Consider the following 18321-nt stretch of genomic DNA (forward strand, 5'->3'; position numbering starts at 1 on the left):
TGTGTTATCAATTAATATATAACAATTTTGTCATATTCATTTTTTTCCTACCATGTTAAAACAATGAAAAAGATTTGACAGCTACGACTTCAAAGCCAGAAGACAAAAGAATGATAACTCAGCAGATTAATGTAGATGTTGCAAAACCACAGGCACCCCTAGATCTGTAAATGAAAGACAGCTTTGCCAGACAGAGTGCAATCAATTTCTTTTTCACTGCCAGACACTGGCCCTGTAAACATCAAAGGTGTTTATTACCCAAGACTGTTTAACAATGAACAGAATTTATCTAACGTCATATTTGTTGGCTCTACAGAAGATTGTAGCCTTGTCCTCTAAGTGTGATGCTGGACAGCGGATGCTCTCCCTTTACCCTCTGCCTGAAATATACTACTCATCCAAGTGACAGTTTATTCCATAGAGGGAGGACTCACATCGCTTAACACACACCAACACACACTAAAGGAGAGAGAGAAGGAAGGAAGGAAGGAAGAGATAGACCTTACGTTACATTTTTAAGCAACTCCAAATACCAAGACCATGCGGATTTGTTGCATTTCTCACACTATAGATCACTGATTTTAAACGGCTTTTTGGTCTCCAAGTCCAGTGCTTATGAAATTCCTTAATATTATTTTTATATATTTTTTCATGCATCAGTTTTGCATCCTAGTAGTTTGAGGTGGCAGCAAGTCTTTCTGATGTCATGTACAGGAAGCGGAAATCCCTCCACTAGTTTAAGGGTCATCTTGTAGGCCTATCTTTCTAAAACATGAGCCATGTGACCACTTTTTCACCCTCAGGGCATTGTGTGTGTGAAGTGTATGGGTGTGTTTCTTAATGTTTTGAGGATGCAGGAAACCACATAGAAAGTCCCATCTTCTGGGTGCAAATAAAACCAAAACCCAAAAGCCATTTGTGTGCTGTGAATAGAGAGGAGTAGCAAGCTTTATTCCCCACAGTGCCATGCAATTCCATTTTACAGGAGAAGCTATATACAGTAGATCCAGCTGCTGCTATTTTCACTGGGAATTCAGGCATGAAATGTGTTATGGAGCGTCATGATGAGTTGAAAGAAGAGGACATTCAGGCTGCATTTGATGTAGATAATCATAACAGTGGTGAATATGTGATGGTGTGAATCACTTCAATTTGACCCTTCAATGAGCAAACATGCAGCCCAGCTCCCTTTTTTCCCCTAAACTCTTTTACAGCCTCATAATTACATATTTATCATTCCCAACATATATAACATACATCTCCCTTTCTCAGAATAGTAACTCGAGCACATGCCCATTTAATTATTTACCTGTGTCTTTTTTTTTTTTTTTTGGGGGGGGTGGTCTTGAAAGGGTTGTTTCATATTTTTTCATTAAAAAACAAAATGTGGAACAATAATTGACATGTTTCCCAAGTGTTTAGTAAACCAAGACCACCATAGACAGATAAAGAGTGATACAGACTGGCTGTGGTTAAGAGAAGTACACAGTCAGGCATGATGAATCCTCATGGGCTTTACAGAGCTGTCATGTTTCCTTAACCGCTTCATCACAGTTTTCCTGCCCTAGCGACAAGGTATAAATGGGTCACAGGATCTTCATGTTTGCATCTCAATAACATCACACATAACTGATTACGAGGCTATAATAAGACAAGAAGTCATTTTAAGCTTCACCATCTTAGTGATGTCACCATGATTCTGCAGGAATTGTATGATTCATATTATCTCAGCTTGTCTACCTTGAAATTATTGCAAAACTTCCAAAAACTTCTTCCTGTCACAATTAACAAGAGTTGGTGAACTCTGTTTTCATTGATTTATGCTTCTGTCTCTTCCTCTCTCCCAACACCACTGTCTCTTTCCATCCTCTAGTACAAACAAGTGGAGCAGTACATGTCGTTCCACAAACTACCGGCTGACTTCCGACAGAAAATCCATGACTACTACGAGCACAGATACCAGGGCAAGATGTTTGATGAAGAGAGCATCCTGGAGGAACTTAATGAGCCTCTGCGCGAGGTATGAAAACACTCGAGCATCCACTTAAATGTGATCATTCACCCATAAACACACAAACTTCTTAACTCTCCACTGAGAAAGGGAATCAGGGTAGATTCCTTATAATGTTCAGCCATCATCACGGGCTCTCAGTTAATAACGCTTTTAATTTACTCACTTGCTTAATGTCAATGAAGTCTTCTGTAATTAAGGCTTGTTATTTTAAGGTTCTGCCAATTTTCACTGAAAAATAACCAGTTTTTTTGTTTGTTTGTTTTTTTAAAGGAGCAGATGGTTTCATTGGGATTTTAAAGTGGACTTTATGTTTCCAAAAGTTTTTTCTTCTTGCTGCCAGCTGACACTGTTTACAGTAAAAAATAAATAATGAAAAACATAAACAGCTCAGAGTATGCTTGACATAATAGCAAATGAGGAGGAAAAATACTCAAATGAGCAGCACTAGGGTCTCTTAAGGTAATTAAAAAAAGAAAAAAACAAAACAAACTATTAAACTACGGAATGTTTGTTATGCAGGTGGTGTTTTTTCACATTCTTCAAAACAAAATTAAGCCAAATCAACTATACTCCAGGACTGATTTCAGAATGTATGCAGTGTAACTTTAAGTAATGGTGCACTGCTGTACTTTTACAATGTGTAACATGCATGCCCAATAATCTGACACATCCAACCCTTCATACAGCATCATGATCAAGCGCTGTCTGATGTCACCATTTAGGAAATTGTCAACTTCAACTGCCGTAAACTGGTGGCCTCCATGCCGCTGTTCGCCAACGCCGATCCCAACTTTGTGACAGCCATGCTGACCAAACTGAGGTTTGAAGTCTTCCAGCCTGGGGACTACATCATCAGAGAGGGCACCATCGGCAAGAAGATGTATTTTATCCAGCATGGCGTGGTCAGCGTCCTGACCAAAGGAAGTATAGGCATGAAGCTAATGGACGGATCTTACTTTGGAGGTAAGTCACCGTCTTTATCACTTCAGCTTCTATTCTTTTATTCTATAGGAAAGTGTTCTTTACTCTTCAAATCCTAATCAAATCCACTACATTTGTAATGTCAAGTATAGACTGTTCACCACCACCAATTTAACCACCAATATACAGTACAGTTTTCTTACAGAGGACCAGCAGCGGACTTGGATTGGAGGGTCAAAATGGTTTAACCACCATAACCATGTGTGTTTGTGGTAAAATCTCTGAATTAGTAAATAGTAGTGCTGTGAATATTAAATTGTTTGCTATTTTTAAATAGTTGGTTATACTGGGTCACATATTTGATACATCTTACACATGTTACTCAACAGCTGTTGTATTTATTGAGAGCAATATGTCCTGACAGACAGTAGGGGTTAGCTCATCTACATTTAACTGGGCACTATCTGGTCATTTCCATTTTATGCCACATTTAGCACATTTGAACTATGGCTGAATTAGCTTCATTAATGTATTAATACATTTGGAAAAAGGCAGTCCTTTGTACAATTTTCTATGACAATAAATGCAGCTGAGTCCACAGCTTAGCCTTTGGCTATTTTTCAAAATTGCAGTCTGACAGAACAATAGACCACTTGCCCAGCCACAGCCATCGCTGTACTCAGCATTTGTTCATATAACAATTGCTCGATTCTAAATTGGGTGTGTTAAAAATATTGGAAACTAAGTTTTTGTACAGCTGCATATTCACTGACTGACTCATGTTAATCTGATTAGCTATGAATTTCTGTACTGTCAGAATCTAGACGAGTAGTGTAAAGGAAAGAGCATCAGAGCAGAGGAGAATTTTTGACATGTACATGTACTATATTTCAGGAAGAGGAAACAATGCAACTCAAACTAAAGGAAAAGGTGAAGGCAGCCAAGTTCCTAGAGCGTGAGAGTGCTATAAATATTTAAATCATTGCTAAAATCCACCTCACTCATCCGGCATTTCTCTGTGTTTTTCATTCCTCAAAGTACAAATGGGTACTCAGTGGCTTGAACAGCTTTTTATTGCAGCCCCAGTGATTTCATCAGTATTATCCTCTCCACGCTCTTCCCACATCCAGTGATTCTAACAGTGTGCAAATTACTGTTATGCATAACTAAGAAGAAAGTGACATTTTACAAAATGTTAATCGTCATTTACTGTATTTAACATGACTGGATGAAAACTCAGGAAGTTACTGTTACTAAAGCACGTTTTTTCTGCTGACGTTTAAGCTATATTCACCAGATTATATAGTCTGAATTGCCAACTGGTTCCATAGACAGATTCTATTGTTGCTTTAAACAGTTCCTCCTACAGCTTTCACATCCATTACAATAGCTGACCATTAGCAATATAACCACTACAGTTAGCAGTGCAGCATCTATCTGTGTGGGCTATTAATCATTAATCTGTGAATCTTTATCAGATTAGCAGAAAACATGGTCACATTAAAGGTCACAATTAGATATCAGAATAAAAAGTTGCTACCAGTACTGCTAGTCTTACTATTTCTTAGCACAGTAATGATATTTGTAGGCTTCCTTTTTTCTTGAAGCCTTGATGCTGCTAGAAAACACAATAGGTCATGAGCAGACAGGGACACTCCTCTACAGTGTAGCGCCCCTATGCATGTTCTTAATGGAGTCTCCTCGTGTTTTGTTATTTTTCTCCCTTTCCCACAGAGAGTCAGAGGAGGTCAACCTTTCAGGTGGGGAAAAAGGAGGGCATATGGTTGTCAAGACAACAAGTCAGCCCCAACCCATAGAAGAAGAGAGCTAGAGAGAAGAAGATGCTAGGGGAAGGGAAGGGGAACGGCTGAATGTAATGAAGCTTAGCTGCACATCTCCAAATATAGAGTGTGCTTTCTTAACATAGCTGTCAGTGCAGTGTCAGTGCTGGAGGAAATACTCAGTGTTACTGTCACTGGGTCATACTAACTACACACAACCACTGCTCATATAAACCTCTTTCATTCTTGATCACACAGTGCTCATACCTTAAATGATGTACATGAAATGATGGTTGAATCCAAATATCCAAATGCTCAGGTGACCCGAGATGCACTGAACGAGCGGGCCAACGTCTACTTGACATACCAAACTTATTGCATATGCAGTATGTACCTTATTTTTGACCATAGGGGTATGAAGTACTCGCTCAGGTTTGATGCATATCAACATTAACTAATCATGTTCAACCTTTCAGTATTTTGTCATGTAGTAGTGCAGTTGCAGTGTACCAATGTATTTACTTATTATATCTTTGTCCTTTTCTCTGTTGCTGTCAGACGCCCAGGAATCTGTCAGTCTGCCATTTTTTGATTTGTCCGTCTCTTGTCCGGTCTCTCTTTCACCTTCCAGAGATCTGTCTGCTGACCCGTGGCAGACGGACGGCCAGTGTGCGAGCAGACACATACTGTCGCCTCTACTCTCTCTCTGTGGACAATTTCAATGAGGTGCTGGAGGAGTATCCCATGATGAGGAGGGCCTTTGAGACAGTGGCCATAGACAGATTGGACAGGATAGGTAGGTCCAAACCTTTTGGGCATTATTAATGTAATGTTATTATTCTCATGTCTCTGTCATGCAAAGTCATTTTCTCATTATGTATTTTTCTATATTTTCAGATAGATTTATAAAGCTAAAGTAGCTGAAATCAATGTTTTTATAATAGTAACGTATCAAATTACAATGTATAATGTCAGAGGCATCGCTCATACTGATGAACCTACAGAGAATAATCACCTGACTATGCAGCTGCCCTCAGATTTATGGAACTTTATAGTTTTAGCTAAATGTTGTGCCTGCAGTATTATTGTTTTGGTTCACTCTTACCGCTCTCATAGTGTCGCTTTCAGCCACAGGAGGCAGCTGTTTTTCTTAGTGAAAGAGCTCTAAAAGCCTTCTGTTCAACACCTACTCAGCAACAAAGCTAGCTGTTGGTGGAGCATTTAGTTGTAAAACAGCCAGATATTTCCTTCAGGAGTTGGCAGTGATCAAAAACATTCACCAGGTGGCCAGAAACACGATTTCAAATGGAACATAAAGTTGCTTTGTAACTGCTGGATGTGTAAATAAGCCACTGTTTGATTAAAAGTTCATTAACTTTAAGAGGTGATCATATGTCAATGTTGCACTCATAACTTCTTTCTGCTGCCCACAACTGGCCTAAAAAATCAGTTAATGCAGGTTTAAAGTTATTTAACGCTAGTTTACTATAACAAAGTAAACTCTTTCTCCAGAACAGTATTCATATTTACTTATCCAAACCATAAGACCACAGAGGTTTGGTTTTAGTCTCTATGTTCAGTCAAAAAATGATCTGTGAGCCCATGTGGCGTTCATTTTTAAGCTCTTTATTGTATCTGTTAAACCAAATACAAAATGTTAATATTTCCTATTTTGGTTTCAACCAAAATTCACCCAGACTTAAATTATAAAAGGTGTCTTTGAGATTTAGTCTTGGATAATTAGCATCACGCCTCACTGATAAAAGCCACAGGTATGGTGCCCTCATTAGCATGTTAGTTTTTCACAAGATGAAATGAAGCCAAGGGAAAATGTATTCATTCATTAATGTGATGTCTCTGTCAAAACACTGCGCTATCTGACAGCTGTGATGTACTGTATGAATGATCCTAACAGGGACGATGTGTGGGGAAGTGGAGTGGGGGGTGAAAATGTATTCATGGCTGTGAATCATTTATTATGTAGTTTCTTTAGTGTAAATGTTTCATGGAAATTAAATGCTTCCTGTGAATGTCTGCCATTTTGGAAAACAGTTATTCAAAGTATGTGACGCTTAAAATATCATGACACCAAACTGCTGAGCAGGATCGAGCATCCTCAAGCATACACACACACACACACACACACACATACACACACACACAGACAGCTTTCTTTGTCTTGGCCTCCATTGTTAGAAAATGAACAGAAACATGTTATTTTTCTTCATAATGCAAACAACTATCCCCTCCCATCGTGGCCCCCAAGGTCAGCCGTGCTGCTGATGTCACACCCGCCCTTGTCACATGACCACACTTCACATGTTTACAAAAGCCCTGTATCCGCCACTTCCCAGCTGTTGCCATAGCAGCCATATTCCACACATGAGCAGTCTTCAGTCAGTCAGCTCACAATTTCGAGGGACACTGACATGTCTGTTTCAAGACGTGATCACCAACCAAATATTCTCTGTGAAATCCATGTGCACATGAATATTAATCACTGATAATATTTTCTTTTGATTGGCTTTTTCAGGACTGGTAGAGCGTATAAAATCTGAATACAGGCTCAGACTACACGGCTTTGATCCTTTTAAATATAAAGAGTCATTGTTGACCTCCATAGAATTCCCATTCAAAATTATGTACAATCTAATGCTTCAAATATCAGAATTCCACCACGTTTAAAAGATTTTTTTTTTGTCGAGTATCTGACCAGGACTGCTTATTTAGGAACAGTTCAGCCTGACAGACCATAGTTACACATACTGTTGATGGAGCCAGCTCTCCACACATTTCATTCTCATAAAAAACATCCTCTGACCTGTGATCCAAGTGGGACTAATCACTGTTTTTCACTGTTAAAAAGAAGAGGCTGTGTCACGGTTGCAGAGCAGGTAGACCCAGGAAGCAGACATTCTCGGGGAAAAAAAGGCACTTTATTGGCCAAACCAGGAGTAAACAACTCAACAGAAAAACACAGGCATGAATGAACACTGGCAAAGTCAGACTGTTACACTGACTAACAACCAAGCTTTCATGCTAGCTCTTTAGACAACTTGTTGCATCAGAGAACTAAGCTGACTGTCAAAGAGAGTGGAGCTATGCACTACTCACGTTGCCCAAAAGCACACCCTCTTTGTCCCCAAGGTACAACAGATGGTGGATCATCTGGATACAGCTAAGAAGGCTGGCAAAGCAGCTAATTTCTTTGGGTTCCAGGACCAAATTGGATCAAGGATAAATATTTTCTTCTCCTGCTTCATCATCTGATCCTGAGACTTTTTCAGTTGTTGGGGGTTTATATGTATCTAACACTGAGAAACACCCCACCTGGTTTGGCCTCCTTTTTCTCCTTAAATGAATTAAGGAAACTGCTGACACATTGATATACCTGCCTTTCTTCACATGTCAAAACAATCAAATTGCTGCTTTAAAAGAATCAGGCGCCAAATAGACTCTGATGTCTCTGTTCTCTTCCTCCATCAATGTTTACTGACGTCAGAGAGGGGAAACTTGTAAATTCAACTCTAAGCAGGCTCCAGTCACACCAGCCTAACACATTTACTTTACTCGCATTACAGTGGTGATAATCCGGTGAGTTTGAATCAAAGCACTGTGTGATGGACACACTGCCTCTCCTCTGACACAGCCATGGCCAGTGATGAACCATGAGAGATCAGATGCGATGATCTGCTCACACACTTGGTTGCTGTGACGTCTGTGTCTCCCCCTATGGGAGGCTTCATCAGTTTTACTTACTGGTGGAAAGTGACTGTCATTTAATTCTCTGTGAGTCATTCACAGCTGGATGTCACATGAGAGTTTTTAATGTGAAGTAACTGTCATGTGAGTTATCTGAGTCAAGTGAATATAGGTGTGAACTGATGTAAAAAGGGAAGAGGTGTCTTGATGGCAAACGCTGCTTTTGGCATCTCTCCTGTCTAGGAGTTTTTGCACCTCTTTGATACTGCACATTTCTTGTTACAGCAGAGTACAAGGGCCTATTACACTGCTCCGCTTATGTTTTCAAGTGTTTGGAGACAATTCAAATTCCCATTCCTATTGCAAGACCACATGATGCTGATAATCTGGTACATCACAAGCCTGAGTTTAGCCTTGAACAACAAAAAAAATATGTTAAATCACAGTTAGGTTAGCTAAAACATAAAGTTAAAGTGAGCTAGTTCATACATTCAAGAATCTACACTGAGGTGACTGCAAAAAACACTCACTACTTTTCCCAACAACAGGGAATCAATACAAGACATATGATGCTTTCCTTTGCTCTCTGTTTGTCAGTGATTAACTTTTGTGGGCAGAAAAATATATATAGAGACTAATGTACTGTATAGCTTGAAATAGAATAGAAGAGGTAAATGATAGGGCATTATTTTATTTTTAGTCACAACTGTGAACCTAAGACTGTTTTCTGTACCTTTATCATGTACTTCAGCAACAATACTTTCTATCCCCATGTCATTGCAGGCAAGAAGAACTCAATCCTGATGCACAAAGTTCAACATGATCTGAACTCAGGTGTTTTCAACAACCGGGAGAATGAGATGATCCAGGAGATAGTTAAATACGATCGAGAGATGGTTCAACAGGTGGATCTACCACGGCCGCGGGCAATGTCCATGACATCCCCTCTGCATGCTGGGATTTTTACTTCTTCAGGTTCCTCTGCCCAGCCTCAGAATTCAGCAATTGCCACCCTTCAGCAGGCTGTAGCCATGAACTTTTGTGCCCCCATGCAAGGGAACTCAGTAGGATTGGGGAACCTGCAGTCCCCCAGGATGGTGAGGAGATTCCAGGTAATGCAAAATGTATCCAGCCCTGTCTCAGCCTCTCCACTGCAGTCTCAGCTCCTTGCTTCTGGTGCCTTTGCTCCCGTCCTGTCCAGCCCCCCTGTCCAGAGCCCACTTGCAGTAGGAGGACGAGCATTCCAGTATGGTCCCACCTCAGGCTCCCAGCTTTCTCTGGTCCAGCAGCACTTAGCCAGCCCTGCACATCGGCCCAGCACACATAAGAGCACCCATTCCTTGCAAATGGGGAGTCTGAGCCAGGACGCCAGGGCACTGTCAGCCTCTCAGCCCTCACTGCCTCACGAGGGGATGCAACCAGTAGCCCCTAGTCCACCTCAGTCTACACAAGCCTCCTCCACTTCCATTGGACCCCCCCAAACCCTATCAGGTCACACAGGTGTCCGGAGTGCAATACCACACAGGGTGGTATTGCCCCACCAGATGTCTGTGGGAGCCTTCCCTGTAGCATCTCTGCCCAGTTCTGTGCAGGGTTTGGGGGCTGGTGCAGGGCTGGCTGTAGGGGGTGTGGCAACAGGTCCAGGGGACTCGGGACTACCCAAGAAAGACTCCGTAGTGAGCCTTCCTGAGACAGACCACATCAAAGTCAGATCAAGGCTATCCTCAAACTTGTGATCTTAATTAAACTCTTTTTGGGGACTGAGTCAGTGAGGGGCTTGACTGCAGGAACATGGGGGAGTTTCTGGTGTCCGTCCTACAGTTCTTCAATTCTCTCTACCCACTCCATTTTGACTATCCGAATGTATGTATGTTGAGTGATTAGGAGCAGGGAAAATCTGAGGGGAGACTGTTTTAACATAATAAAGTCTGTATGATGACTTTTGAATCTCCAGCGTTGAGAAGTTCACAGAACAGTAGTGGTAAAGTAGCATCTTCCCATCTTCCTTTATTTACTGTATTTCACAACATAGTCAACAATATATGGGCATATCTGCTTCACTATCCTCACATTCACCTAATTTAAAGCAAACATGAGGTCGAATCGGACTAAAAGAAAATCAGGGACCTGCTTCAGATATCGGAAGTTGGCACTTTAATGGGGTTTAACTACTGTATCCACCTGATTTTGTCATTAGACTGGCTGTAAAAGATGATCTCACAAAGGCATAGTAATTGTGGTTTTGTAAAAAGTCAGAAAAACTATTAAAATACTGTGTTTTTCTTGTGTTTTGTAAGTATCCCTTCAAATAGAGCTACAAATTAAATATGTAAGCACAAAATTGGATTATAGTAAGTAATTATAACATTGTAAGCTGTATTTCCCCCAGATTATCAGGGTGAATGGTTATATTTATAAATCAAAATAGCATTTTTATAATCTGGTTGGCCTCTCTTGCAATACTTCCTTGCCTCTGATAGTCCCTAGGATTTTCAGATCACTGATATCCTTAATACTGAAATTACAGCCCTAGGACAAATTGTCTTGTTGCAGCCACGCCATCGATTTCTACAGGAAATGTCTACATGTTTGTTCAATTTAAAGCTGCATTAATCAATATTTTTATATTAACAGTGAATCAAATCACCAAGTGTAATCCGAAGGCAGTTGCTCATAGTGATGAACTTGCAGAGAATTGTCACTCAACTCTACATTTATATGGAGCTTTTTAGCCTTTTTTTAGTTTATTGTTTTGGCTTTAAAGGAGCAGTGTGTGAGATTTAGTGGCATCTAGTGGTGAGCTTGCAGATTGAAACCATGGATGATTGCAACTGGCTGAACGCCGTTCCCCCTCCCCTCTTAAGAACTATGGCGGCTGCGAAACTTGCAAAAATCATGAAAGGCCCACTCTAGAGCCATTATTTAATTTGTCAATTTTAGGGCTACCGTAGAAAGCAAATGTATATTATATTCCATTTCTGCCACTGGATCCCCCTAAATCTCACATACTGATCCTTTAAGGCCCACAGATTTACTGCACACACTTTTCTCATCAACCCTGTTTCTGGCCTCATCAACAAGGCTCTTTTCAACAAAAATAGAAGCTCCTGTAAACCCACTATGACCTGCCAGCAACAACAGCAGGGAAGCTGCTGAAAAAAGTCAAACATTTAGCAGCTGACAAGCCAGATATGTTTCTCAGGAGTTGATGTAATGTCAGAGTTACATCAGTCACGAGAGCACAAAGAGTACTCCAATGGGATGATAATGTTGCTTGTGTCTGCTGTATATGTAAGTAGGCAAATGTTGGCTAATGACATTTAACGTAACAACTTTATAATAAAGGTAATATGACAGGGCTGTGTGTCTGTCCCCTTGTTTGTGAGTTCTTCTTCCCCCAAGTGGCCTAACGTTGATTAATGCAGCTTTAATATTCATGCGTAAACAAGATCCAGTTAAAAACAACTGACAATTAACACTCTCTTGACAGCAGACTTGTTTTATGAAGATGAATTTATTAATTGGTGTATGGACTGTAGTCATGTGAGTTGTAATATCCAACACTTTTGTGAAAGTATTCTATTGTATCTTAGAAACGATAATGCACTGCCAGTTAATTACGATGAATTTTTATACGAGTCAAAATGTAAAACCATTCAAATTCACATCATCAAAATGTAAATCCATTCTTTTGTAACCCTGAATCCCTCAGCAGCAGTTTGGGCAATGTGTCACTATGCCAAAGTCAGTTTATACAGATAATGAAACTCCTGCAAAGCTCCAGCCAACTGTAAACACTACAGATTTGATCAGCAGCCAAGGACAGTGCAGATTCTTTGCAGGCTGTATATTGCAGTGTGCCTCTGTTGTTAATGCGGATGCCACTGATATGTGTCCAGAAGCATTAGGAAGGGAACCTTTTCTCCTTTTTGGACCTGACATCCTATTCACCTCATCTCACTAATGCCTGAACCATTACTGAGTAATGAAGGTGGAAATTGGAATCCCTCGGGTCTGTTTGGGACTGTTATTCGTCTTCGATTGGATTTCGTTATATAGTGCCAATTTCTTCTGCTGTGATCATTTCAGATTTTCATTTTGTTAGTTTCAGTTCCTGTTATCCACCTTGAGAGTTATGATTGGGACAAAGTTGAAGGTTTATAAGTATTTTTATACAGTGTTTTTCAGATCTGTCTTTGTTTAATGCCCAAATTATGCCCTGTGGAACCTATTTGGATGCTCAAAAATAATGAATATATGGATTTGTTATGAGAGTATTGTTTTGCTGAATTTCAAACTGTGTTCCGTATCCAGGAGGAATCGTATTAGGACAGCAATACATATAATGACAAAAGAAATATTTAGACATTTTAGATGGAAATAGAAATAAGTGTGATATAGGATTACGAATCCTGTCGATTGCAAAAAAAAGTAAATAGCTGAAGCGAAATTGGAATGAAATATTAGTAACTGAAATTCAATAATCCCAAAATCATCCTCACAATTTTAATAAGGAATCAAACCAAAGTTCCAGTTTTTCGTATGCAAATGTTACAAACTGTTAGGATAATACACTTTACATATCTTAGTCATAATTTCATATTGTTAGCAAACAAAGCAATAACAGTTTGAGAGTCACTTTATGCAGAAATGATTTTGATGTGTTAATGGAGGTGCAATATTTCATTTCTTAGACTGATTTCCCAACACTACTTAAGAATTTGTTTAAAGTCTGTTTTTGGAAGAACTTGAGCATATATTAGATGTAAATTACACTCTTCAGTGAAAATAATTCGATTGACATGGCTGTTATTTCTATGTGTAAACATAGTGTGCATCATGTAAACCAGACTACTTATTTATTTAGCCTAGTTTGCTGTAATTGTAGACATACGAAAAAGAAAAAAAAAAGAAAAATGTTTGAAAATGGAATATCTTTTTAATCTTTGACAAAATGCATATTATCATCTGGAATGAACTGATATTACTTGAACATAGTAATTAAAGCAAAACAAATCATTTACATAACAAAAGCTGTATCACTTTTTCTAAAGTCCCTCACAGTACCACCCACAGTGTGTGTATAATCCTGTGCCAGTTGCTGTGAGGTCTGCATGTTTTTTTCTATTGTATAAGTGTTTCATTTTTTATTCTCACACTCCAGTCCATTTGCAAACACTGGCTGTTTGACAATTTCTGCGTTTCCTTCCATGCTGATGCCGCTGCAGCTTCTTGCCCAGAACTCTGTAAATGCAAATGTCCTTCTTTTTGCAACTTTACAAACATGTTTAGTGTTATGTTAATGTTACAACTGCTCAGACTTTTCAGTACTTCCTGCAGGCTTTGGCAAGGATGGCATCTGTGCCACACACACGGCAGCAACAACATTAACAGAAGCGTCTGGATTTTACAAGCGGTGTGCTTTCAAAATAGCCTGGATAAAGCCATGCTGTCTTTCCAGCGACATTTCACTCCGCTCAGACAGTTAGCATGGCCACCAAGACAACATTTTCGCCTGAGATAGGGAACCAATCACAGAACGGGGAGGCGGGCTCAAGGCGATGACGACTGTAGAGCGACTCTGTTTACATCCAGCATCCAGCAGCCACGGAGGTGCAGCAACCGTTCGAAGCAGCAGTTGATCTAGCTAAATAAATTGGAAGGCCAGTTCACTTTGAAAATTATGGAAGGGGATTAGGGCCACTGTGGGAAAAAAAGTGAGTTCTGACTTTTTTCTCAGAAAGTCAGAATTCTAGTTTTTCACAGTGGCCCTAATCCTCTTCCGTAGAAAATAGAACAAAAACTTGGGCTGAATGATTTTTCCTTCATAGAAAGGATGCTACCTACAGACTCTGAATACGTCATTGTGTATCGTTGATATGATTGGCTGTAAGCTTGTCCAGTAGCACAGAAGCATTTGATTGACATTCATTGATCCCGCCTCAGATACGAGGAAATGAACAGCTCCTCATTAGACCCTACCTCATCCTACCTGGTAGAGTCTGACGTTAGCCAGGCTACTTTCAAAATGCTTTTAAAAAAAGACTTTCTCTCTTCGTATATCCTGTTGTTCTCTTACTGCCCTCTGTTTTCCATTTCAATTTTTATTCAAATGTGTCTTTGGTTTCATAAATGGAAGTAAAGCAAGGATATTCAAAATGTTTATCCACAAGGGCTGCTCATTTGAATGGAGAGAGGATGTGCTTTTGTTTCTCTGACCTTGCCACGCAAATACATTCATGCTTATGAATTCAGATTATTTCTGTTATTGGTCAACAATAACTACACTAACAAAACAAAATATATATAATACACCTTTTCCTTAATAATTCTCTTTTTGCACATTGTTATGTATTTTACAGAACAAAATACAATCTCAAACAGCAATCATTCAGATTGTTTTTTAAATGCCTTTACATTTATCTGTCTTTTTAAAAAACTTGATCCTTGCCTGCTTTTGTTTTCAAATCCCAGATCTGTTAGTGTGAGTAATAATCTAAACAGTGACTGAGTACAAAGCCAATACCAATACCAAAACCAATAAATACTCACACGGACAAAATGTCAGCGAGCCAATGCACACTGAGATCTTGATCAGTAACTATCAATTCCCTTGAGGCAAACAGGCCATCTCAGGCGGTTTATGAAATCAGACGCTAAAGTTTCAGCACAAGTGTTTCTGTGTCAGGAACCTGATTTTCTTTTCTGTAGAGCCAGTCTACAGTTGTCACATCCCGTACCTGTGCATACCTAGTGCCTAGCATATACTGTAGTCTCCACATACATGTACTATATTCTTTGTGTGTGTGGCTGTAAAAAAAAAAAAAAAAAAAAGCAAGCTCCCCACAATGGAAACATCATTGTCAGTTATATCCCACTGCAATACCTGTAAAGAGGAAAACAAATAAATTGTATTTGAATACAATACGATTCCTCTGCTTCATGTTTAGAAAATTCATTTTGGGTCAGCATGTTGGAAGAGCACGAGTATTCAGTCATTTTGCATATTTGTAATAGAAGCAGAAGCAATAAGCACTTCCTTGGCCTTCTGTTAGTCATGATGATGTTGTACTGTGTCACTTACAATCATCTTCAAATCTTTGTTATTGTTTACTCCTACTGGTTTAATATCAGTTTCATCATCTGCCTGGTTATCAAAAAGAGAAAGAGACACATTCAGAAACAGTATTTAATACAACAGTATTTAACAGTATTTCTGTAGATTGATCTGTTGAGCATTTGAATGCTTTAATTATAAAAATCTGACATTTTAAAGCCTACTTATGAGCACTTGTCAATATTTCAGAAATGCAGCTGGTTATATGAAGCTAAGCTAAAGATATAAAATATTACTCTGTTTTATACATGAATCAGACTTTTTTTTTTTATCCATCCCTCTGTTTCATTCATTTTTCACTGCTATATTGAAAAATGAATGGGAATAAATCTTTTATCAAAAGTTTGCTCTTTGAATGACTCCAGGGCATTTTGAGATTGTCACTGTGTTTGTGTTGCTGGACAGGCAGACACTTTTACCTGCAGAGTCAGGACAGATGGTCTCCAAAGAGGAAATTAAAAAAGACTTGAGACACAACTCTGTGTGTTTGCCATCCAAATATGTAAAGGCAGGGGACTGAAGAAGCCTCTGCTGGTTTAGTTTATACTGCCTGTAATGTACAGGCTATTTCTAAATCTCATAAAGATGCTTTTTAAATTAGATTTAAAGAGAAAGGTTTAAAAAAACCCTACATGTCACTGACACCTTTCTTTCAGCATATCTACTTCATTAGCGCATCACTACATCAGGCCCCAGATGTGTGTGTGTGTGTGTGTTTAATGGTTGTTGTCACCCCATCACTGCCTGCCAGTCAGAATAAAGGTCAGGCCAAGGAATCTCACACTGACATACAGTACCTGACATATACACACACACATACACACACCTGCCAACACTGTACCACCTGTTTCTTTCTCCTAAACGCCAGCTCTCCCTCTCCTCTGTGCTGACTTCTGCTTCCTCTCCCCTGCTGACAGAGAGCTCTGGCCCCATTTGCTCCCTCCAGGACTGTCTGTACACTCCGCTCCCCTGCTAGTGCTCCTGAGTGCTGGGCACTCATGACGCCATGGGGCAGGAGATAGGCCGGGAGAGCCCAGGAGCCTGGCAAGGAAATCAAAGTGCTCTTTCAGTGAGAGTGAGTGGTCCAGCTATCGAAGAGTGGCTTCCAGCTCTGGCATGTCTGGCAGATAGCAACCAACACTTCTGCAGTGTTCACTCTCTGATGAACCCGTGACTGGAATACAGAGCTTGCTAAAAGCCCCACATTACTGTCTAGACTTAGTGTGATCCATGTTCAGGTGTGGTGTTACACAGAGCCATACAGTAAACATGTCATTCAAGGTCTTATATTAATTCAGAACAAGCTATGCAAAATATCTACGTTTATTTCTATTGTTTTATAGGGAACTATTTTCATTGGCTAATTCATTAAGTATTTTATTTTTTTCAGCAGCTTATTTCTATTTTTGGTCATGGTGAGCTGGAACCTATCCCAGAATGCTTTGGGTGTGAGACAGGGAAATAGGTCCCCACTATATCACAGGACAAACACACTTAAATGCAATAAAAGCAATTTTGAGCCTCCTCTTGACTCAGAGTGGAGGAAAGCCAGCCAGCTGGATGAACATGGAAACTCTAAAGAGAAACACAGTAGCCTGGCTTCTGCTTCATTTCGGCTTTAAAGACAGTAAAATTAATATTTCAATTCAAAAACAAATTCTTGATTGTGCAGCAGCAATAATAGAAAACTACTAAGAACTGTTGTGGTCTGGAAATGTTGTCCCAACTCTTCCAGACCAGAGAACTAAAAGAAAATACTGTACAAGAGCAAGTGAAGACTTGCAAATGCCCGAATCAAAGAAATTACAGATGTATTTGTTCAGATTTAGCAATCTGAACAAACTTGCCATGGCTGTTTTGAGCATTCGACCTATTTTTTCAAAATAGATTTTGCTCACATAAAAAATAATTTATTTCATAAGTCAATGTTCATGAATGGCCTGTTAGCTGTTAGAAGAGCAGAATAAACCACTATAAAACTTTTCATGTTATAACATGATAACATAAATGTTTCACGTTGTGGGAATGAGGAAACGCTGTGTGGAGAACGGATTAATTGAGGAATTTGGCTCATTTACAGGATTTGATCAAGTTCTACTTCATGCTTGGGTTGAGACATGGTGAGATTCTGCTGTTGTACGAGTGCTTGATGCTGGCCTTTAATTTGCCATATTACCATTTGGGAAGCCCCCCCCTAGCCCTTAGTGTGTTTTGGGCCATGGTGATGCCGGTTCACAACCTGATTAACCAGCTTCCACCTCCACCTGAGACCAATTTATCACATTATAACGTGAAACGTTTTATGTTATAACAAGAAACTATCATGTTATAACTTGAAAAGTTTTATGTTATAACAAGAAACTATCACGTTATAACGAGATACTGATCCGTTTTTTTTTTCTGGTGTGGCAGCAATACGCTTCCATATATATTAGATGCACATCCAAAGACTTTTAGCAGCACTGCCGAGGACATCAGGCCATTAGTAAATAGATGAGCACATCTATTCAAACATGTTTATTTAAGGACTGTTTATGACTGTGTTGTGGTGATATCAGCAGTCTGATCCATCTGTCAGGTACAAAAAGAAACTGGACTTGGAGTGGAAAAGCCCTTCAAAACATGCTGAAAAAACACATTTTCTTCTCTCAGGAGATGCCCTGAAGTGATGGCTTTGTCAAATGTACAAGTTGTCTGTTTCCTGTCATCCCTGAGCTCCATCACAAGTTCACTAATACATTTCCCTAATACAAAATCACTATGAAAAAGATGCGTGAATCTCAGGA

General features: G+C 39.6%; 1 protein-coding gene across 1 annotated transcript in view; it reads left to right on the forward strand.

Moving 5' to 3' along the window:
* The window catches only part of hcn2b (hyperpolarization activated cyclic nucleotide-gated potassium channel 2b), a 35022-nt gene extending 24868 nt beyond the window's left edge, over positions 1-10154 (forward strand). The window contains exons 5-8 of the mRNA XM_053322022.1: positions 1874-2020; positions 2737-2977; positions 5348-5512; positions 9202-10154. Of these exons, the coding sequence (XP_053177997.1) occupies positions 1874-2020; positions 2737-2977; positions 5348-5512; positions 9202-10154 (1506 nt within the window). The remainder of the gene's footprint in view (positions 1-1873; positions 2021-2736; positions 2978-5347; positions 5513-9201) is intronic.
* Positions 10155-18321: the final 8167 nt, after the last annotated feature.

Source organism: Scomber japonicus, chromosome 7, assembly GCF_027409825.1.
Source record: "Scomber japonicus isolate fScoJap1 chromosome 7, fScoJap1.pri, whole genome shotgun sequence".
In the NCBI taxonomy this organism is placed as follows: domain Eukaryota; kingdom Metazoa; phylum Chordata; class Actinopteri; order Scombriformes; family Scombridae; genus Scomber; species Scomber japonicus.